Raw genomic sequence first — 24031 nt, 5'->3', positions numbered from 1 at the left:
ATCATCTGCAAATAATATTCACTCCCTGACAGTCTCTTCCTTCCGGCATCATGGCAGCAAAAACCCCACAGTGTCTCACAGTTTTTCCAGATGTCTTTCCTTACCAGTTTACATCAGCGTTAAGATAATGGATTTACAGTTAATAATTAAGGATAAAGGACAAGTGACATGCCTGTGGTCACACAGGACACGTGCTTAGGGAGGTTTTACACAGTTTTTCCAAGTTCTAGGCTAATGATTTCCTCCATGGCCGCCTTTCCCACACGAGGGGCAAGGGAAATGGTAATTTCATGGTCGTGCAAACACAGAAATCCTTTTTCACTGAAACTCAGTGAAAACTGAATAAACAATTGATAGAATTCCACTTCCCAGGCATGGTGAAGCACAGGAGCTTGTCAGCAAGTCAAATTCTTAGAGAAAGCCCTCCTGTACTGCAGAATAGCAGCATGACAAGCCAGAGCACCACACGTGGGGACAGGAACAGAAGGATAAAAAGGCAGGTCTCAGGAACAAAAAAAGGAATTAAGTGCACACAGTAGAGACAGAGGATTCAAGTGCAGCATGGCAAAATGCTTGGCTTCTCTCTGCACCTCAGAGTCCCAGTTTGTGACATACTGGATCAGTACCACTGAATTTCTGAACTACCCAGTACCATTTCTCCATGCTGTGATCACTATCACATAGTCCAGAATAATTTCTGCACCTTTCTGGACAATAAATACACATTAAACAGTGTATATAAATATATAAATATATATATATATATGTGTGTGTATATATATATTTATATGTATTATATATGTTTTATGTATATTTTGATATATAATATATAGTTTATATTTTATATAATATATATTATATAAAGTATATAATATAATATATTATATATTACATATTTAAAATACATAATATTATATAATATAAAATATATAATCTTATCTATACTATAAGAATACATATACTAGGTATGTTATAAATATTATACAATGAATATAACATTTATATAAATTCATAAATATGAGATCCTACTTATTAATTTTTTTTAGTTTTGTGCATATTCTACCCACTTTGAATCTTGCTAAACTGCTCACCCTGTTGGTACTTTGAGGCAGCTATATCCATAATATTGTTATTGATGATTTTATTTCTCCTTCACAGAACTGCCCCTTTCCACTCAGTGCCCTTTATTTCTAATTTCCAAAGAGCAAGAGTAAAATAATATTGTTCTATATTTTGTGCTGCATTCATTATTTTTAAGCTTTTAACTTATGATTTTATTTATTTATTTATTTTTAGTTTTTAACTTATTTTCATTTATTTATTTTAACTTTTTTTATTTATTTTGATTTATAAAGCTTATTTATTGTTTATTGTTAACTTATTTATTTATTTTATTTGTTTATTCTTATCTTTTAACTTCAAAAAAACCTTAGGGTTTTTTTTTTCTGCATGGAATGATCAAACTACAGGCACTATGCATTGTCTCTCTGTGTTTTTAAAGTTGAGGATTTTTCATGCAAACTCTTTTCCATCTGATTAGGGCTGGTACAGATGGTGCCAGATGCTACCACACTAGCGAAGATCCACAGGGAGTCTGGGCTGATAGGACCACTGAAAGAAAACACAATTAAAAAATGGTTTCACCATCACCATCCTCTGGAATCAAGTTACCAAGAGGTAACATCATAATGAAGCTTATTACACATTTCATGCTATGCCATGGGGGAAGAAAAAAATGAACCAAATTGCAGCAGGCAGCAAAAAATGAGTGTCTCAGACATGAGACAAGTCTCATGCAGAGAAACCAGGGAATCCACTTAAATGCCACTCTCTAGCTAAGGAATTATTGCTTTTTATCAGGTGCATGCTATTACATTTTCTATAAACGTGTGTCACAAAGATATTTTGAAATTTAGTTGCAAAGTGAAGAGAAATTGAAATAGAAATTGTCTTGAACACAGGAAAAAATTTTATTTTTTAGGTCAACTCTTTAAATTCTCTATTTTATATAAACCATATAAAGTCCTGGCACATTTCCTGTATTTGGGAATGACCAGGCCAATACCTAGCGTTGCAGAAAGCTGTTTGATCAAAACCACCCAGTCACAGTTGAAATACAGAAGCTCATGCTTTTCATATCACTTTTTCTCATGGGATCTCATGGTAGGCATCTGGTTTTATGAAACTAGATGTTCTGCATGAGCCAAAAAAATTGTAAATTTTATTTATAGAAGCAAAGGTTTTCCAAGGAAAATTTTCTATCAGTTCCTTTTTATCATTTCCTTGTTGGGTGAGCATGTTTAGAGGCCCCTGAAAAAAATTTCAATTTTTGTGTTTCTAGGACAATTTTTATAATCCTTTTTCCATGCAAATGATAAATTAGGGGCCATAATTTTAAGTTTAAAGGAGTGCTTTGAGTATTTAGCACTCTGAGAATGAAGTGCTTTTATAGAGTTTGTTAGTAGATGTGTATTATAAATATGTTTGGTAAAGTTTAGTAATTTTGTAATTATTCCATAGGCATTTTCTCATCCACATTTTGGCTACAAGCACTTGAATTCCTCATATATAATTTTATTCTATTAAACAAGAGCAATCTGTGTAGAATGGGGTTTTTTTTACAAGTTTGTGTGTTTACAGTTTTATGGTCGAAGTGTAGACATTTCAATTCAAAAGTGAGGCACTGCTAGTTATTGAGTGAACATTTGATTTCTTGCTGCTGCTGCTGCTGTTTGTAAACAATACCATTCATGTGGAATATTCTAAAACAAATTCCTACCCAATTTCTTCCAATTTTTTAAGTATATAAAATGCAGTCAGATCTGATTACATAGGAAATGCATGAAGTTACTTCTATGCATTCCCTTTGTGCTTGCTAGTGAATGAATTTTTCTCTTCTTTAGTCCTTCATAATTTTTTACTCATACAGTACTGGATCCAAGGTGCTAAGAAAACTGGTGCAGAACAAGCTTTAATATCCTCATTTTACAGTTGGGTGAACAAAATCACAGAAAGCAAAAGTGTTTTATCCAAGGTCATCAAAGTGAGTAAGTAGCACAGTTAGACATAAAATTCAGCCAACTCTTGAGCTGTGGCCTAAGTTTTGCTATTGCAGATGGCATCTTGCATCTACAGGGAATTCCTGAAAGCCTAAATTAGCCTTGGCTAATGTAGGTTTTGTCCAAAAAACATTAAGATCCAGGTAATTAAAATAACCGGGTTTGGGTTTCTATATTACATTGTATACATTGTGATTTACATTCATGTGACATGAACTGAGTTCTGGAGGAAAAAAAAAAGTCCATGTGGGTACAAAATAGTGCAGTGGGTATAGAACAACCTGCACCCTTTGCAAAGCAAATGGTTAAATTTGTGCATTTGCAAATAATTTCCCAAGAGTTGTTTTTGCAATATGCCTGCAGAACACTTAACAGAAAATATCAACTTCCTGCCAAGAAGTTTTTTTTTATCTAAGCACCTTTTGCCTTAAAGTTTTCTGTAGACTTCCAGGTGTCTTTGGAACACAAGGTGAAAACCTCATTAGTACAATTGTTCTTGTGCTGTAACTTTGAGATGTTTGTGTGCCATCCCTATACTATTCCTAGTCAGACCTGTCTCATGAATCTCTTTTCAAACTTGACTGGTAAAACTTTAATAGGTTAAACAGGTTTACCAGGTTACCAGCAAACATAGCATTTGTAAAATAACATTAAAAATATTTTATTTTTTATATTAATCAATTATTTTATTGTTTTTAAAAACCATTTTCATTCTTTATCACAAATATATCTGGCTATTTCATATAAAATAAGAGCTTTTGTTTTACTCTCTAGGCCATAAGGAATTTCTTTTATTCCTGTGCTGGTTGGTGTGTTGTTACCTTCATCCTGGGAGTCTGTGATCGACACAGTGACAACATAATGCTGACAAAAGCTGGACACATGTTCCACATAGATTTTGGAAGATTTTTGGGTCATGCACAGATGTTTGGAAGCATAAGAAGGTTTGTATCTATTGTAACATGCAGCAAACTTTAAAGCAGTGGTCTGAAATTTCACAACCTTATCAACTCCCATAAAAAAAAAAATGCAAACAAGATTATGCTTTCTTTTTGCTTTCTTCCTGTATTTTCCAAAACAACATGTTTTTGTTGTTTCTTGAGACTTCTAAAAAGTGTAGCAATGACTGGAAAAGGATTAAAATATGTTGGAGATTGCTTTTCAGTGTAAATGAAAAATGTAATTCCTTGCTTGGTCAGGAATTTGAATTATGTAGTTGAGTAGTGACCAGACTAGAAGAATTCTGATGTCCATTTCATTTTTTTTCCAACAGAGGAGGGTTCCTAAAATGGATCCAAATCCATATATCTGTCTAATTGACAACTTTCTTCCCATATTCAGAGAAGGAACCAAATTTTCCAAATGGACATGGAGAATAATTAAATTATGCCTCCGTGGGTAAATCTGCAAACTTTCTCATTATTTATTGAAGTTCCACATCAAACCACACTGAGCCCAGGGGTTGTTTTGCAAATATCTGATTGCCTTCGTAGGTGTGATATCATGCTAAGTATAAATCAGACAGTGTGATCATATATCCAAGTTCCTAATGTGAACATTTTATGAAGGAATGAATTGAAATGGAATAAGGATAAGATAATGCCAGTATGTCCAAAACACAAAGGAGATGTTATAGCATGGATGAATGATCCCTTTTAGTGACAAGATGAGTAGTGTCTGTATGTCTTTCATCCATGTTCTCTGAAAATTTCAGAATAAGTATCAAAATTAAGTTTGAGATAATTTTGTTACCTTTTTTTTTTTTTTTTTTTTTTTTTTTTTGGCTAAGCTGGACTTTGCCTGCTCCAGACTATCTCAGTGTGTTAGACAGACATAACAGCATGGCAGTATTGATATGAGGGAAGCTGATGAGGATAATAAGTACTTCTAAGTCAGGCGGTCAAAAGATTTAGTTGCAGTGCTTAGAATTATCATCCATCATTCAAGATATGCACCCTTAATCCTCCTTATTTGCTGTGGAAAGAATAAATAAGAGTAAAAAAAACATACTCATGCACACTCCTTGTCAAGGAGTGCATCCTTCTCTACAGCAAAACTCCTGTTGGAACATAGCAGGACTTTCCTTGAGTAGTAATTTTAAAGAAATAAAAATTACCTAGTTGAGTGAACAACAGGAGGGGGGGCACAGCAACCAAATTTAAATGATGTAATAGCAATAGTTTTACAGCTCAGAAATGCTACACCTTCTTATTAAATCTATGACAACTTAAAATATAGTTACTTCCACAAATATCAGCCTCTTTTCCCATTTCTCAGTGCAGCATGTTGCTTTTAAACTACAGAATAAAATCCCATTCATGGAATGCCCTCATGATTCCTCAGGAAAATTGGGTCTGCCATCTAAGAGCAGGTTGCAAACACCATGGGATAATCATTGTTTTCCTCAAGCCCAGAAGAAACTGAGCAGATACAGTATTAATGTTTTAGTGATGCAGTATTAATGACTATTGTTCTTATTAGTTGCATGCACCTTCATGAAATGTAACATATCACTTGTAACATGGGGATATCACATTTGTACAGGTCACAAACTTCAGGTTCTCTCAAAATTTGAAGCATTCAGTGCTAGTTGTATCTACTCATTCCCACAAGGCAAATCCTGAAATAGCTTTGGCCTCTGGTTTCTTTAACAGCTCTTGTATTGCACTTTTATTTGAGTTCTTGTTAGATTTTTTTTTTTTTTGAGTTTTTGCACTCCCAGAATATCATACTCTAAAACAATATTTCAAAAACAGCAGCACAGTGGTGCCAAACCTTAACAATTATTAGTGCTGACCCTTGGGACGTGTTGTATAGTAGATATTTTATATACATTTCTGGGGGTCTATAGGAGCTTTAAAGAAGGCAAAGCATCTGATGCAAATCCCTCTACTTGGGGTTTACACACATGATACAAACCTTTTTTGTGTGTGAGTGTAAAATGAAATCTGTGCAGATCAATGAAGGGTTACAGACGAGGAGTCCCTGCCCAAAGCGTATAAAACAATCATTCCTTACAGAGCTTTGCAAGCTGACTGCCACAGCTCTCAGAGCTCTCAGGGTGTGCTCTTTGCCATTACAAAAATCTAATTCCTCATAAGACTTCCTCATTTTTATATGATATCCAATAAATATGCTCAGTTTTGGTTCCAAGTCAAAAATAAATTCTTGATATGAGAGGGAAGAGGAATTAAAGCTTTCTTTCTATATGTGCCTTCACAGTGCAGTAAATACTTTAAATAATACTAATAACCCATCTTTCCTTGGATCTGTGATGCCTTGGGAAGGCTGCCCTAGAGCAGAGGCTGGACAGAGCTACAGAATAAAGCAGGGATTTATTAAAAGGATCTCCTCCATGGATCCACCTTGGGCAGCACCAGAGCCCAGCCAGGGCTGCACCCAAGATGAACCAAAATGGTTTCAAAATGCACGAGCGCTCCTGGGGGCTCTCCCTGGGATCAGTTCTGCTCCATTGGCACCTTGGAGTTCATTGTCCCATTCCAGCTCCAGCCCAGGCAGTCCCATCCTGCTTGTTTTTCTCTCTCCAGCTCACATTGTTTGTGCTCCTGGACCTGAGATTTGGATCATTTGTCCTTGGTCCCCAGCTGGAGAAGGAATTGTTTTGTCTCCCTACTCTGTCAAGAGAGCTCACCATCCCTTAATATGAAGTCCAGACCCACACACTAAAGCAGCACAGAACCTGAAAAATGTAAAAGCTAAATCTGAGGCATCATCTAGAGCTAATATTTCAGGAGTATTGGAGGGAGATGTATGATCTATCTAACCAATAGCATAATAACAGAGAGCTTGGCAGAAGAGCCATTCCCGAAGTCCCATAGGGAACTTTCCTACTGAACCATGAGATTTCATTATCTTATCTTTCTAATTTTTTTTTAATCACACTGATTGACACCTTCTGCTAGCAGTAATGTAATGCTCCTTTCATTCTCTAACCCAGCCTCCACTTTTGACCCTACATTCCCCCAAAGCAGGCAAGTCTGTAGGCACGCTTCAAACTGTAAGAAGAAATATTTTATGTTTAATTTCTTCATATAACTGCCTTATTCCTCATCTACCGAGTGTCCTGTGGGGATCATCTCAGACCCACTCACACATAAAGAGGTGTAATTCTATCCAGATTATCAGCCAGGACTAGGTCAGTCCTGATCAAGTGGTTTGGAAGAGGGTGCCTGGCTCATGGTTTTACCTGCCACACTTTGCTCACCTTTGTTTCCTTCTTTCAGTTCTGACCAGCTTCTTTCAAACATCCCTTCCTCGGTGAATTAAGCAGCAAGAAATTTATTTAAATCCTGTGCTAAATGAACTAATCCAAAATTCAGCAGTCAATCACATCCTCCCCTCTCCCAGGCACTCCCAGCTCTGTCATCTATCCTCTTCCAGTCAGTGATGAGCAGTGTGAGGCTTGGTGGCAAGACACAAAGTGGTGCAAATTTTTATTTTTCTCCCCCACTGCAAATCCACCTTTTGACAACTTCACTGTCAATTTTTTTTCCTTAAATATCCAGTCATCCTGATAACCTCCAGCACTCACTGGCCTTTTCATTTCCCTGATCTGAATCACAGAGACTCTCCTGTCTCTTTGCCAAACTAATCCTGGCTCTTGACATGGCTTTCCCAGAATTTAAATCTGCTAAGCTGGTTTTCTTCTACAAAGTTAATTACTACAGGCAGCCTAACTATTCCTATGGGAAATTCCAGTTATTAGGGAAGTTCCAAAAATATGGGAAAATTATGTGTCCCACACTTTCTTCCTAGATTGGTGTTTTATTTTATTGAGAATTATTTCAGAACATCTGAGTATATAGAAATGTAGTGCCTCTTTTTATTTTAAAAGTAACACATTTCATTTTTAGTGTTAACAACCTGAAATGTGTGTTAATGTCTCACTAGAAATGCTGATTAAAAAATACCTCCAGGTATTTCTTTCTAAAACAGAAATGATGGCATATGGACATGGAAAATAAGTTCTATCTGCATTTTTTGATTTTATTGTATCAAGGTTTGTTCTCTTTTTTCTTAAAAAGGGAAAAATTAAGAAGAAGTAAGAATCTGAGAATAACACATTTTACTTTTTGCTTTTTACCCTTTTAAAACTTTATTTAGAGTACTCACATGAAGTCAAAAACGTGAAAGCATAATCAATTTTTGTTTTCTAAATTTGTGCAGAAAATTCTGTACCAACATATATTAGATGTTGAAAGATTTCTGTGTTAACAATTAATTCTCTGTAGTTTATATTTATTTTTCTGATATAATAGGTCTGGATTTATTTGTTTCTGTGAAATGGCAACTCCTAATTCTTTGCCACTATTCACTTTCAGCACTTCCTGTATGCCACGCTCCAAAAATCTCTGACTGAAAGCCTGGAAAGATTTGATTTCATGACTTAAAGCACCTTAGTAGCCCAAATGATCTTAACAAGATTATACAGATGTTTAAAAAATCCTTCCATCCACATAAAGAATGAAAGAGGGAAAATGCACAAAAACCTGTAGGTGAAACAGCATCATCTCCAAGGTGACAAGGCCTAAAGAGGCTTAAATTTATCAGGGAAGAAATCCATGACTTTTGAAAGTGTCTCTAGTTGTCCCAAAGTGAACACCAAAAGCACAAACTGAGTCTGAGAACACATGAACAGCACAAATTGCAGCCAGGGGATTCAGATGCACTCTGTTCTCCCTGGCTGCCCTCAGGGGTAGGGGTTTATTCTTTCTGGCCTGGTGCTTTCTCTAATTATTGAGCCTGAATTGTAGTTTTCCCTTTTTCATTGTTTATTTGTTTGGTTTTGGTGTTCTTGTTTTTGTTTTTTTTTTTTCCTAGTAATAACCTCTTGTGGAGGGAATTCAACTGAAATGCTTTGAAATCAGAGTAAATTATGTTCAGTGCCCACTTCATATCTTCAGTTTTTTTGGTTATCTTTTTCCAAGTGCTCAAACAATTAAGGGAGGCACTATTTTTCCATACAGTGTCTGTGTGGATTTGACCATATCCAGTTCTGGTCCTGCAAGAGCCTTGTTCTTCTTGTTAAAATGAGTTTTCATGGAAACCAGTTCTTGACTGCTGCAACTCTCAGCATCCTTCTTGGCTTTCCTTCACTCCAAGGGTGGCATGAACTGCTTTCCTGTCTTCACTTTCTTGAAGGAGCCATCAGATATTCCTGTTAACAATCATGTGGGCTGGAGAAGCTGCTCAATGCTTCCAGAGCTATCAGCAGAATTCCCTGTGCTTTGGGAGACTGGCTGCACATGAGGTGTGTGAGTGACTTCCTATCAAATTCCCCTCCTCTTTCCCCTTCCCTCCTTCTCATTCTGTTAGCCACCTTGAGATTTTTTTGTAGGCTATGGCTCCAGAGATGGGAAGTTTAACAATAAAACAGAAAGAAAAGGGAGAAAAGACATCATGGTCACTGTCCATTTTGATTATGGTTTTATTTGTTATCCTTTTCAAAGTGTAACTGTTCATAGGGATGTGTATTTTCTCCTCCCTGCTCCCATCAGAAATATTGTATTGTATCACCCCTTTCTCTGAAAGCCTCCTAAGCACACTTTTTTATGTTCAAAGGAGCTGTTCTCCCAGGCACTCAAACGTACATTTATATTCGGGGGAAGCTCTTCTCATACACAGTCAAGTATACATCAAGCACTTTTAAATTAATCTCTGTTTCTTCGTCTTTTTTTTTTTTTTCCTTTTTCTTTTGCTTGTTCTGTACACTATGCCTTTGTCCTTCATCCTTAACTGGAAAGCATGCTGATGTATTTAATTCATGTAGGATTTCATCCCCTGCCCCAAGGAATTTCTTTGCAATTCAATTTCTTCATCACTGGTTTATTTCTCTGTTTTGCCTGGTGATATACAAATGCCCTGCAACCATCTATTACTGTGTTTTCTAAATATCCATCTCATTCTGAAAAGGCCTGGTAGCTGAATATTCCATGGGTAAAGCTTATAACCCTACTTGCTCTGTTTCTTTTAAGGCACCATTTAGGTCCCAGTTTTAAAATATTTTCAGGACTGAGGGCCAGTCAGGACACAAAAAGCAATTGTCCAAAAATCTCTGTTAACAAGAGGAATTGCTGCAATCTCCTTGTGAATTAACTCTTAAGTGGTTCATCAATAGGGTTAGCAATAAACTCTAACAAACACAGAAAATGTGATAGTCCTAGAAAATGGTATCTAAGGCACTGGGAATGCTGCACTGAGCGCTGTCAAATATGGGTATTGGAGGTGAGGTGTGGAAAGGGTTGAGCTCCACTTGGATGCTGTTTTGCAGTCTGATTGCTGGTGACTGCGTGCAGGCTGCTTTAGCTGTGTCTGTCAGAATGGAGGAGCCCAGCTCAGCTCAAAGGACACAGGGCTGCTTCCTAACCAGCCAGTGCTGGCATCAGGACAATGTCTGAGACTATTCAAGACAAGTATGTTCCTCAAGCAGAGCAGATCTTCTTTCAGGGAGGGTCTTTTCAGGAATTTTCCAGCTAACTGCAGGGAATGGTTGAAATTCTGTGACCTAAGTGAATAAATTCTGTGTTTGAGCTGTGACAGAACTGGGGAGTGCAGTGAAATCCATCCAGAGGCGCCTCCAGCGAGTTTCTGTGCTCCCATTATGAGCCTTGCCAACTTTCCTGCTCCATGGGAGGGTTCCAGATGGGTCCCTGTGGCAGCACACTGCAAAAAACAAGTCTGTTCTAGGAGCTGTGATCATGTGTGAGCTCAGCTGCCACCAGCCCTGTTACCTGTACTTGTAGGCACAGGGTTTATGGTGATTGGGATGGGGCTGTGGCCCATTCTCACCCCTGACTGGCTCCAGCTGTGCAGGGCAGGTGAGCAGCACTGAAGGGAAGAGCCATGGAGTGCCCAGGGGCACTGACCAACCCCAGAGGGGACAGAGGGCTCACAGGGGCACTGCATCAGCATCAGGGCTGTGAAAGGCTGGGCTGCAGGGCAAGAAGGGCAGATGCTGCAGCCTGCTGATGAGGTATGGTGTTTCTCTGTATGAGCTGAAGCTTTCTGAAATTGTATGGGGACACTCAGTGTATTGTGGCTGTCTCAGCTGTGGCGTGTGCTGCCAGCACAGCAATCCTATGGGACTAGGTGGGATCAAATCTCTCTCCACTGTGTTCAAGACCACCCTAGGTCACAGGGTGGCTTTGTGTGGTGAAAAAACTTCTCCTCCAACTTGTGCTTCCAAAGAAAGGCTCAGTAGTCTCTTGTTGTTTGGTCTCATGGTTGTTCATTGCAAGTTATCTAAAAGATTTCTTGAGCTGCTGCAGTTTGCTCAGCAGCTCAGGCAGAGGCTCACACACCCCTGACATCCTTTCTGACTCCCTTCTTCTTCTCTCTCCCTGCCCAGGGCTACTGCTATCTCTTATATATGGTACATTATGTGTTAAATGTTTACAGTTTTTCCCCAATGCCTATTACCTATATTAAATGGTGCTTTTCTACCGTAAACCAATCTGTGAGTGCCAACATCACCAAGAACATGGAGGTAAGGAAGAAGAAAGAGGGAGGACAGGACAGGCCCAAATCCCTCCATCTTAAAACTTCTGACCCCCATGTACAAAAACAAAACCCCCCTGTACAGCACTCAAAAATTCTTCCCTCTACTTCGTGACTACTTCTACTATAATATCTAAACTTTTGTGACTTCTTGTTCTTCCTGCAAGGTTGGTAAATCATTCCATGGTTGAAACTCAAAATCACAGCTGTTTCCAGCTGCCTGCCAGGGTCTCAAATGCTTCTGACTGGGCCTGGAACCTCCAAAAATGTCTGAGGGACATTTTGAGTTCCGACACCACTGGCCCACTGAGAAAGGGATTTCAGTTAAGTCACGTTCTCTTGCACTCTGCACAGGCAGAGGGGCACAAGTGAGCAGCTGCTCTGACTCAGTTTGCAGGGGGAAACTCCATGTTAATGGGACAATAAACCAGAGCCCTTAGCTTAGGTGAGGATTACAGCTTGTTTTCAAGCTATGTCCATTAAACATGATAAAATCTCAATGCCACCAATTCAGTCACTGACAGGAACACTTAAATGTTTCAGAATAGGACAGTCCAGTGTGTGGAATGCTTCTTTTATGGCTGATCAAAATAGTGTTCCTGTTCAACACAGTGATTTGACTGAAGACCTAGAATTGAGGCTGTGATAATAAAAAATAATATTAGCAAACTTGATATACATAAGAAGAATTAATCTAATTAATAAATAAGGCCATAATAGCGTAAGAACTATTTACCTAAGGAATTCAGGAAATTCTTTCTAGTTTAATGTTTCTGCCTCTAAAGGTAGACATTATTTGAATATATATAATATAAAAATATATATTATAACAATATATATAGAATATAAAAATACTATGGGTAAAACTGCAATCAGAAATGAGACTTCAGATTTGTAGTTTGAAATTTTTTCTTGCTGTAGGTACCTCAAACAGCAGCAGAAATGGCACAATATAGAGTTAAAACTATGTAAACTGTTATAGGCCTGATAATTTAGTTTAAAAATGTAAGCAAAAAAATATTAGATGCAGGTTTTGATAGCCCAGGACATGTTATTTACTCAAACCAAGGAAGCTCAGGGCATTCAGAAATCTTTCTGTGTTATGGGAATGAGGTCAGTACTAAATTCAAACCAGTTTACCCAAGGCTGTGTCCAGCTAAACCTTGAAACCTCCCAGGATAATCTTCCAAGGAACCTGCTTCAATATTTACTTTTTCTCATAGTCAGGGTTTTAGTTTTAGTTGAGTTGTTTTTTCTTTTTTTCTTATCGCAAGTCAGAACTTCAGCTGGTTCAGTTTTCTCTCGTATTCTTGCCTGGATCCATCTTTTTTAGAGCCTTCTGTAGATCCAAAGAAATCCCCTCTGGAAAGATTTTATCTCCTGGCTAAGCAAGCCCACGTTCTTCAGCCTCTCCTCACAGGAAAGTGCCACCATGGTATTAGTGACTCACTCCAGTTGAGTGACATCTTTCAAGTTTTGGCAGGGTATAAAACAATAAATACTAAGGGGAACATCTTTATATGTGGCATCTTTCAGTATTTTCATTAATAATCATTATGATGGGATAGAGAATGTGTTTGTTCATTTTTTTTTTTTTTTTTTTTTTTGGTAGAGGCCCTTTGTACGAGGTTTTGGTTGTGGTGAAAGTTTGGATTTGCAGTTTTTTATAAAGGGATCTGAGAGTTTTACCACAGCCAAATATGAATTGATGATAAGATGCTGGTTAGAAAAGCTTGAAATTTGAACTAATCCTTTTGTTTCACTTTGCACTTCCAGGGAAAGCTTCCTCTGGAATATTTTTAATATTTTGCTTTTAGAAAAACAGAGATAAGGAGCCCAGAGAAATTACAAGGAGTCCAGAAAAAAAGCTATTAAAATCATTGGACATCTGAAATACAAGAGTTGTGAGAAGAGGTGGAAGCAGTTGCCTGCAGAAGATTGAGGAAAGACATAGTAACAGTCTGCAAATACTTGAGAGGCTGCTGTAAGGAAGATGAGATCTTCATGTTCCCTTAGGAAAGAGCAAGAATTAATAAAATGAAAGCACAGCAAGACTTACTTAGATTAGGCATTAAGGAAAAATGCTATGAGGGGACATCCTGAAAGAGAAATTTGATAGGGAGGCTGGAGAAGAAGTCTATCATAAAAAATCTTTGAGAATAAGCTAGTAAGAATGCCAGAAGCATGTTTATATCTTGTCCTGATAAGAAGAAAAATGGAGTATCTCTTGTGGCCTAGGCATATTTCTTTACATTTGCTGGTGATTAATTGTGTTGTGTGGTTGTTCCCTGTTTCATTATTTAAATATATAAAAGGAGTGCCATTGATTATGGCCTTTTACTGTGTCTACAAACATCTATGATTACTGTGATTAAATATTTTCACTTGGCTTTAGAGAAATAAGCACTCATGTTCATTTATTTTCTGTTCTTCAACAAGCTTTTGGCTTTTGCTGCAAAGGATGTCAGCAGTCAAGCACTCCCTAAAAGCTTTTCCTATTTTATTGGATGCATCTAAATTCCACATGGTCATGCTGAATATTATCAGTTACTCTTGACTCAGACAAAATTATTTTAAAGCAGTCAGGGAATATATGGGGGGGGTTTGCTGTTGATCAGCTGATTTTTAAAATGCTAAGAGTTCTGTGTGGTTTCTCACACACTGTCCATGTGAAAACTTGGACTACAGCAGATTTATCTCATTGCATTAATGACTGGGACTTGGACTTTTCCATAAGTGCACTATTGGGAAGATTAGATTGGATCAGAGCAAAGGTCATTTGTTGTTGGTTATCTCATATGTTTTTCCTGCTTAATATAAAAATAAGTTCAGTGTGTCATTCTTAAATGTTTGGTACTGTGAGATTCAGAGTAGGAGAAACTAAAACCATCATTGGCCTTACAAGCTTTGTTAATCACTTTACATCTAGTGTTTCCTATCAATTCCTGCTGCTCTTACTGGCTTTCTTGGAATGCAGCATAATTCTAGCCCACAGTGAAGTCCCAGCAGATGTTCCCATCCCCCCAGACTAAGTTTATTTTTGCGTGGTGAACTCTTCATTTCTTTGAGGTTTTCTTTCTTTTTTTCCCCTCTCATGATTTATCATCCAAACATTCATAATCTCCAGAGGAATTGCAAAACACATTCCCATGAAAATCTTAAATCTTTAAAAGCAAAACAAAAAGGAGATAAAAAAGCAAAAAAAGAACAACCCCCCCCATAAGTTAGCCATGTTTCTAACTGAATTACTTGAGTAAACTCTTCTGTCACAGCCATAGTAAAGTCTTCAAAGTCCAGGACTGCAGACTCTGTCATAAACAGGAGTATTGCCTTTTTGACTGATTTCTACTATAAAACCAAAGGGTTCATCAATCTCATCTAGGGCTTTAGGTGGGATGGAGAAGAAAAAAGGAAAGAAAATAGTAGGCAAGATGTGATAAGGTAGCTTTAATGATTTTTGGGGGGTTTATTGGCTGTACATCTTTGGTCTATCTCAAGTCATACTAGTTCTCTCAGTGAGGCTTTTCTTTTCTAAAAATAATGGTACCAGATATTACAATTACACATAGATGTCTTTCAATAATGCTTCAATTCCATATTTCTTTAGCACAACATAAATAAGAAAAAAGAGGCTTTTGGTCAACAGAGATATAGTGAAAGGCTTTTACTTGGAAGTACTTTATCACAGCAGGTTTTTTTTAACTGATGCCAGGCATTTCTTCAGTTTGATGGAGGCAGCAAGTTGCATCAATACAGATTTTAGGTCAGAGGGCTCTTGTCCCATTGGCTGTTACACAGTCACTGGTCATCAAACATTTCATGCATGTAAAGTATTATAGACCTTAGCAGTGATCTTGAGGGGTGCTTTGGGTAAGAAGTATTTAATGTTTGTAACTTTTAGGTAAGTTCATGTGAGCAAGCTGTCTGATAGAGGTCCAGGTGAATGCTGTTGTCACCAGGCCTTTGGATGCACTGCTCATCCTCTGAATAAAAGCCAGAGTGGAATGTGTTCTTGGCCATCTGCTCCAAAAGAGGCTGCCTGTTAGAGGTGTCCTTATTGAAATACAAAATTCAGAGCTACACCAGGGTGAGGTTCATTTGCACAGGGTTTGGTACATGCAACAACGGGGCACTCATTGATTTTCTCCTTCTAGAGCCTAGCTTCTATTTGCTGATATAAATTTTCCCATCATGATGGACAGTGATTGGACTTGGTTTTTTATGATTTTGCTGGAAAAATTTCCCTTCTGGTTTATTATTTTCCAAAGGAGTTTGTGGAAGCAGCAAGGAACATATTACATCTGTGCATAGACATTCATCCTGTCAATTGGTTTTCCAGAATCTTTTATGTTCTGATCAGGGAGTAAGTGTCTCTTCCCATTGAAACTTTATTTCATAATGTTATTGTGAGACATGGCTGTGCTGTTCCTTCTAGTGGGTCTTGTTTCCCATGCTCTAAAAAGTTTTCCCATTGTCTAAATTTTTTGATTTTTTAAAATTTACATTGCAAAGTGTTCCCTTTGTGAACTGCCAGTTTATTTACTGGAGCTTTATCATCCAGGTTTTGCAGGGTTTACCTTGTGGGAGAGGCTCTGATAGCAAAAGACCTTAAACAGAACTGGAGAAATCTAATTCCTACATCATATTTTGCATGTTGACAAGGAAGGACTGGCCTAATGCCCTAGAACATATTCACAAAAGATACTGAGAAATTTAAGAACCTTGTAAAACTGCTTTCAGTCATCCCACAGGTAAAATTAATCTATAAATAATGTAAATATTAAAATATCAGTTGTGTGTTCACGTAGATACTTTAGCAACAACAATAAGAGAAATGATTAATGTTGCAGTCATTACATTATGGGGACGTTGGCCCACAGCCCAACCCAACAATGTTAAACACTGTATTTCTTCCAGGAAAGTAATTCCTGATTGCAGTATCTATTTTCAGCTCAAGTAGCTCAGTGTGGGAGACTTGGACTAGCTCAGAAAGGACTGTGTTTTCCTGGTGTGATTGACGCAGCTGGACATCAGAAATCAAATATGATTTTAAACAAAATGCATCGTACTTATAGCAATAGTTTTTTGACTTGGAGTATTTTAGCCTAAGAACAAATTTGGAGATTTGGGGTTTAGACTTTTTCAAGATGCTAAAATGCTTTCAAATCAGGATTTAGATTTGCCTTCTGTCAACAAATACATCAAGATGTTACCATTGATAATATTCTCTCTCTTTCCTATGGGCTTCAGCTAATTGAATTTAATTGTTCTAATTGTATCCATTTATTTAACACTTAATGTCTATTTTAAATACCACAGATAAAGAATAAGATAAAAGACAAATGAATGAGTGAAAGAAGGTTCTGGGCAAACCTGAACTTTTTGAAATCAGTAACAGACACAGGTTTGTAGCTCTTTGAGATCTATCACACAAAACTACAGAGTAACTGTGCAATAGTCACACTTTAATGTAACCCTTTAATATAACCCAAATGTGAACTCCCATTTTGCATCATACAGAAAAATGTCGAGGGTAAGAATTTTTTATTGTGGACCTTCATCATGCCTAGTAGTACTTTGCTGCATTAAATAATGTATTTTTTTAAAAAAACACCCTAGTGGCCTGCACTGCTTGGAGGTGAAAGGCAACCATGGGAGATGTGGATTCAATGTTGGCTGCCATGGAAGCCTTCCCAAACATAAAAGTGGGAAGGCCACCTGAACATTTGTTGTGACTCAAACTTCCAGCTGTAGCCTATAATCTCATGACAACTTGTTTTTCTTCCTGCAGTAAAGTAAGGCAGGCACTTTTATGGGAAGATGAGGGAAAGCTCATCTGTCTCATTTATGAATGCATCAGGAAGCAATGGGTTGACTCAGCCCATGTTTGAGGTTTTAGCAAGAAATAGACATCCTGAAACTGATTTCTGCATTTGAACTTACTAAGAACACTGAGTTTATTTAAAATTTTTAATTAAGGGGTAACACACTGTATATTGCCTTGGAATAGAGCCCTCTGATGTGTTTACATGGTTCTGTGTACACAGTTGTGATGAGTAAATCACTGCAGTAGGTTTTTCTGCGTGAGGATGGAGTTTATCAGGCCTTTCTGGAACTACTGAATTATAGGACTCTAGGAGAAGCCTGGCTAATCTCTTTTCTTCTGCAATAGCATGCCATAGCCACAAACTGTGCTGGTGATAAGAAAAAAAGGCAAGCCATATTGTCAGACTCTGCACCTTATTTACCCAAGGGTGAACACAGAGTTACTGTAAGGAAAACAAGACAATGTATTTGTATTCCCTTTGAACTTGAGTCAGAAATATCTCTTCAGAATGGTGCATATTTAATGATAGCATCATACCTTGGGGTTTTTTCTTGTTGTTGGATTGTGGAGGTGTAGGGTTTTTTCTTAAATTCCCTTCTTGCCTAGTAGGGAGTCGATATTTCTAACCCACCCTCTTTGACAACAGCTTTTAAATATTTCAATACCAAGAGTGAACTCGTTTCCAGATTCACTTTCAGGATGGAGTCAAGAAATTAAAGCAATGAGGGTTTAAAAAGAAAAGCAAGAAAGAGCCAGAAGGAAACAGTTGTTCATTTGTTGGTTTTCTCACTTGGAAACTCTTGCTGTCAAACCTGTCTCTGTCCCACTTGATCAGACAGAGCAATAGACATTTCCACCCAGAGAAAAGGGAGAGATGAAATAATGAGAAAGGTAATACTGAAGAACACAAATGTGAATAATGAGTTACAAATATTAACTGTCTTGCATGATTAGCAATTTTGAGTGAAATTTCTCAGGTAATTGTTCTCTTTTCCAGGGACCGAGCTCCCTTCATCTTCACATCAGAGATGGAGTATTTCATAACAGAGGGGGGAAAAAACCCACGGCGTTTTCAGGAGTTTGTGGAGCTTTGTTGTCGAGCTTATAATATAGTCAGGAAACACAGCCAGCTACTCCTGAACCTGCTAGAGATGGTAAGGAGCTTGAGGATAAAACCAAAAATCAATTTTCTCCAGGGTTCTCTTCCCTTTGACCACCTCTCTGCTCCCTCCAGTAGATTTGATTTGAAGAGGTATCAGGTGTCCAGGTGCTGCACTTTCCTGTGCAAATAAGCTGTTCACTTTCAGAAATAATTTTTGAGAAAAGGAAAGCTAAGCTCCTTGGTGCTTTTTCCATTTTATAATGCATTGGTTTTTACAAAATAGCAGAAAACTGCAAAAGAAGCTGGGTAAAAGTTTTGCATTCAGGAATTTCACTCAGCCCTTTTCCTAGGTCTTCATTTACTGTCCCTGTTCATGTTTACAAGACAAAGTAAGCTGAATAGTTCACAGGGTGAGTGATCTGACAGTACTTAGCAGCATTGCACTGCAGTGATGCCTTTAGAATGGGGGTTTGTCCATTTCCACAATCCCTTCCCAGGATGGCAAACACAGGAAAGAAAGAGCAGTGCCCGTATTGACACAGGTTTTAAAATTCTTTTGTATAGATTTGTTAAGGAGTTTTTATCAGTAAATATTCCTACTGATTGATTTGTGTTGTGGCAAGTTCCACATCTGATTTATGCCTTTATTTACCTGTGTGGGAAAGGTTAATGATTTTCCCCTTTATGGGTACAAAGAGAATATTACATCATAGTACGTATATATATATAATGTAATCCATATTACATATGTATTACATTTCATATTAATATTTGATGAGATGCTTGGCTAAGATATCAATCCAAAATTTCTGTGCAGGGGCCCAGGACCTAAGGGAGTGGTTTATGCATGAAAAAGCCTACATGGCCTTATAAACAGAGCTGCTGAGATTGGGGTACAGCCAAAAAGTTGCTCTGTAAACACCACATCATTTATCATTTATCATCTCCAACTTGTGCAATGGGGGTGAGAGAGAGAAATCGAAGGAATCTCTCCCCTTGCCTCTTCATCTTGTCCATGGAGTGTCATGCAGTGATTCAGTGAGAGATCCCCTACTATGGAGCAGGAATGATTGCTCCAGATCTCTTGAACTTGCTGCTTAGTGCAACATTCCCATCATAAAGCACAATTTTCCTCTGGAAGCAGTGCAGGGTGATGTTATAGGAGAATCTGTCCAAGTTAAAGAGCCTCTGGAATGTGGGAACCCTGGCCTTATTCTGGGTTCCCATGTGGTGGTGAAATTCCTCTTCCAACCTGTGCTTCCAAAGAGGCTCTTGCTGTTCAGTCTCAAGGCAGTTTATTGTTGGTTTTCTAAAAGATTGTCTTCTCGGGCTGTGGCTGCTTGGTCAGCGGCCTGGGTGGAGGCACACACACACCCTGACATCCTCTCTGTCTGCTGTCTTTTTCTTCTCTCCCTCCACCCAGGGCTGCTGCTATCTTTTATATGATATATTACGTATTATATGTTTATAGTTTTCCCCCAATACCTACTACCTATATTACAAAGTGCTTTTCTACTCTAAACCAATCTGTGAGTGCCAACATCACCAAGAACATGGAGGTAAGGAAGAAGAAAGAGGAAGGACAGGATCAGCCCACTTTCCTCCATCTTAGAACTTCTGACCCCCATGTACAAAGTAAAAACCCCCCTGTACATTTGCTAAAACCCCTCTGTACAATACTAAAAAAAATTTCCCTCTACTTTGTAATTACTTTTACTATACTATCTAACCTTTTGTGATTGCTTGTTTCACCTCCAAAGTTGGTAATTCATTCCATGGCTCAAACTCAAAATCACAGCTGTTTTCAGCTGTCTGCCAGGGTCTAAAATGCTTCTGACCAAGGCCTGGAACCTCAAAAAATGTCTGAGAGACATTTTGAGTTCCCACACTGGAAAGCTCAGGATCAGCCTGTTCTCTCATCCACAGCAGTCATCCCTGCATTTCTGAACAGGCTGCCTAAAACTGTGTGGTGCAAATAAAGCCCCATCTCCTGCCCATCTCCTTGTCCTCCTTTCTGCGAGAGGCAGAGATTATGATGTCAGATTGCCCTGGGATGATAGAGAGCTTGTTAGGAAAATGCTCCTAGCAGCAGCTCTGAAACAACTATCCCTGCCTGGCCAAAGCTCAGGTTTGTCTGTATTCATGACTTTCTGCATCTTTGTTTCTGCTGATCTTGTAGCAGAGGTAATAGAGCTGAGCTAAAAGTCAGCATCTAGATGCGTCTTAATATTTGTCAGTGGGCTGCAGCTCAGCCAGTTGTGTTGCACTTCATAATTGAAAAATAACTGGAAGCACACTCACACCCCATCCATGAGCTCTTCATGGCAAAAGGAGTTAAACAAGACCAGTTTGGGAGCACCAAGATTTTGCCAGTAATATTTGGAAAGGCAAATCTGTTTCTGCACTTGAAATGTGCAGAAACTGTAAAGATCAAAATGTTTCAGTTCCATGGGTCATTTCTGGAAAAATTAACAGACTGTGAAGTTCCACTTTGAATTCATTTCCATACAGAATTTCAGATTTCATCATGGAGAGATAAGATACAAATAAGCAGTGATTAGTTTATCAGTCAAAGTCTAAGATTTCTCTCCCTGTTTGGAAACCTGCATCATTAATCTTTAATTCTACTCCCACATGCTGTTTTCCCAGATGCTATTTGTAAAATGTAGTTCAAAAAAAATTAAAATAATACTAAAAAACAGAGTACTTCACAGACTATTACAATGAATGCACAGAATATTCACAGGCTAGTAAACTGTACCCTGGGTGATCAGTGACAATTAGCAGTTTCTAGCAAACATGATTATGAACAAATTGAGGGATTTTTGGCCCAGTTTGGGAATTAATGTTATTTCTTGGTGGTGAGCAGCATGTTTCTAAAGCTGTACTGACATTTGCTACTGGGAGTAAGAAATAATCCATGACGTTTCCATCACTCTGAAAAGCAGAAACATCTGTGGGAGACCCAAGAGTCTTCTGGCAGAGTTCAGCTGTGTAAATGCCTGTAGTTCATCAGCTTTGCTTTCTTTAAAGATTTGATGTGAACTATTACAAAGAGGGTGATGACAGAACACAAACACCTTCTGACTACTTTAAAGAAATGCAAATTCCATTAATAATTATTTTTTTAATAGAGAAAGTTATTAAAAGGAACTTTATCACTCCCTTTTCTGATGAAGGGCAAGGAGCTTAATTTGCCTATGCAACAACCATTTTTTTTTTTAAATCCAAAGGGGGCTGAAGTTGTTGTCATCTTTTATAAATGGGTTGAAGGTTTAATGATAAATGGCATCATGTGTCCTTCAGTGCTGAATATTGTTATTGTCCCTGCTGTCAACCCACTTTAATTCACCTCATTGAGCTTTCTGTCTTTCTGTTCCTTGCCAGTCAAGATAGCAATCTGCCTGTCCAGTGGTAGCCTGGAATGGGCTGAGGAAGATTTTCCTCATAATGCCAAAAAAAAAAGTATAAATGTTGAGAATGTTTGAAGGAATAGCCTTAAAATAAAATCAATGGTTCCTTTTTACTTTGCTGTTACTTGAAAAACTCAGTTGGTCTTTCTGTCTGAGCTAGACATAAATATCAATGGAAAATACACAGTAGTGGCTGCAAATTCAGTTACATTTCCATCTGGACAATCTGAAGGAGGGATGTTTTTCTGCATTACACACAAAAAAGACATCACTCCCAACTTGCTGTGATTGCAGAGAAAAATCGGTGGGTTTTGAAGTGAGCAAATTTTATTTTTGTTGTTGACATTTGAAAATGCCTGGAGAGAGCTGTATGGACAATTGGCCACAGTGAGCTGTCTAATCTCCTCAAGATTTTACTTTGCAAGGGGAATATTGGCATTATTTGGTTTTTGAATCCAGTCTGGCTAACTAGAACAGCTTTGTCCCTCATGCGTGGAGAATGAAACCTGCTCCAGAGGGCAGCTCTCACTGCCCAACAAGGGCTCCTGCCATGGATCAGTGTCTGAAGTATTTCTTCTCCTCCTCTGACTCTAAAGGGAGTGAATTTGTGATCCCTTGGCAGGAGGAGCCCAGAGCAGTGCTGGTGGAAGCAGGAGTTACAAATGAGAGGGTGATGTTGTGCTAAATTGAATTAGGGCTAAGACAACCACAGAAATGTGGTTACTATTGTTCAGGTGGCTGAATTTGGTCACCTTCCCTTTATCTCCATTAGAAGGATCTGAAGGAGGCTTAGCAATGCACACCTTGAGGTTATGGTATCAGAAGAGAAAATAAATAACTACAATGGATCATTGATCCTGACCCATACCTCGTTCAGTGTGAAGGTTTACAATGCAGTATATTCACTTTATTATTCCAGGCATTGCCCTAGCATCAGAACCACTTTTCAGATCAGCAAAACTGTTTTACAAGACTGTTTTGGCATAAAACCTTTCTTCTCTCACTTAGGCCTGTTTCATTTAAATTTATTTTCAATAGAACAGTGGACTAATAATCTAATATTACTTTACATTTAGATGCTGCATGCAGGATTGCCTGAGCTGAACAGCATCCAGGATCTGAAATATGTGTATGATAACCTCCGTCCTCAGGACTCAGATCTCCAAGCTACAAGCTACTTTACAAGGTAAAACCAGAATATTATCCAGAAACCTTGTCTTCTTTAGGCATGGAGCAATTTTTCTCTTATGTTAAGAAGCTTAATCAGGGAAATTACACAAAAGGATAATTTGTCTTCACATGTTTACATTAAAAAAGTCATTCCTTATGCATGTTGTAACCAATTTCCTCAAATTTCTGGAAGAAAAAGGTGTGCATTACTGGTTCACTTGTAACAAATCACTTACTCAGTGCCTGGAGATATCTCAGGCTTTCATGGTGAAACCATCCTGATTTGTATCTAGTATTTTCTCTCTGTTTTTAAATGCAGCAGCTACATGCAAACAGCTTTAGACTGCTTAAAGAGGTTCAACCTGTTAATAGTCTGAGTGGGACTCTTCAATTTCTGCATTTTACTCCTTTTTCTCTTCCTCTTTTGACTTTTTTTGTTGCCTCAGAGAAGCTGCTTTCCCTCTGCTAGCCATAGTTTCTCCAGCTGTCAAACAGTGCTGGTTCTTGTTTGTAAACAATAAACAGATCAATCACAGAAAAGCCTTGTGTGTGAATATAGATATATTTAAAGCTTCACTTGTGTTGGGATACTGAAACCTTTGACCTGTTCATGATAATAGCTGGGGATTCATGAGGAGGAGCTGCAGCTGATGTGCATAATGTCAGTCTAAGAGCCTCAGTCCTGATCTTTCAGGTCATGTCTCAGCATCACACATAATTCCAGCTGATGATGTAGATGATGAGTGCAGACTTCTCTGGAGCTGGAAACCCACTGCAGTTCTAGGCACAGCTTGAGACAAAATCTCCCTGTCAGAGGCTGCCCTGAGTCGTACCAACATTTCACAAGGACTATGAATTCCTGCTCCCTGCGCACCCTCTACACATGGAAAGCAACCCAGACTCCTCTGACCTGATGAAAGTTTTGGAAAATTAGAAGTGTGCT

At 38.2% G+C, this 24031-nt stretch overlaps 1 protein-coding gene across 1 annotated transcript in view; it reads left to right on the top strand.

Moving 5' to 3' along the window:
• The window catches only part of PIK3C2G (phosphatidylinositol-4-phosphate 3-kinase catalytic subunit type 2 gamma), a 196655-nt gene that overhangs the window by 120513 nt on the left and 52111 nt on the right, over positions 1-24031 (top strand). The window contains exons 23-26 of the mRNA XM_021535187.3: positions 1541-1677; positions 3834-4003; positions 18401-18557; positions 22995-23104. Coding sequence (XP_021390862.3) covers positions 1541-1677; positions 3834-4003; positions 18401-18557; positions 22995-23104 — 574 coding nt within the window. The remainder of the gene's footprint in view (positions 1-1540; positions 1678-3833; positions 4004-18400; positions 18558-22994; positions 23105-24031) is intronic.

This window comes from Lonchura striata, chromosome 5, assembly GCF_046129695.1.
Source record: "Lonchura striata isolate bLonStr1 chromosome 5, bLonStr1.mat, whole genome shotgun sequence".
In the NCBI taxonomy this organism is placed as follows: Eukaryota; Metazoa; Chordata; class Aves; order Passeriformes; family Estrildidae; genus Lonchura; species Lonchura striata.
Note: the sequence above shows the minus strand (reverse complement) of the source record. Positions and strands in the feature narration are given on the sequence as shown.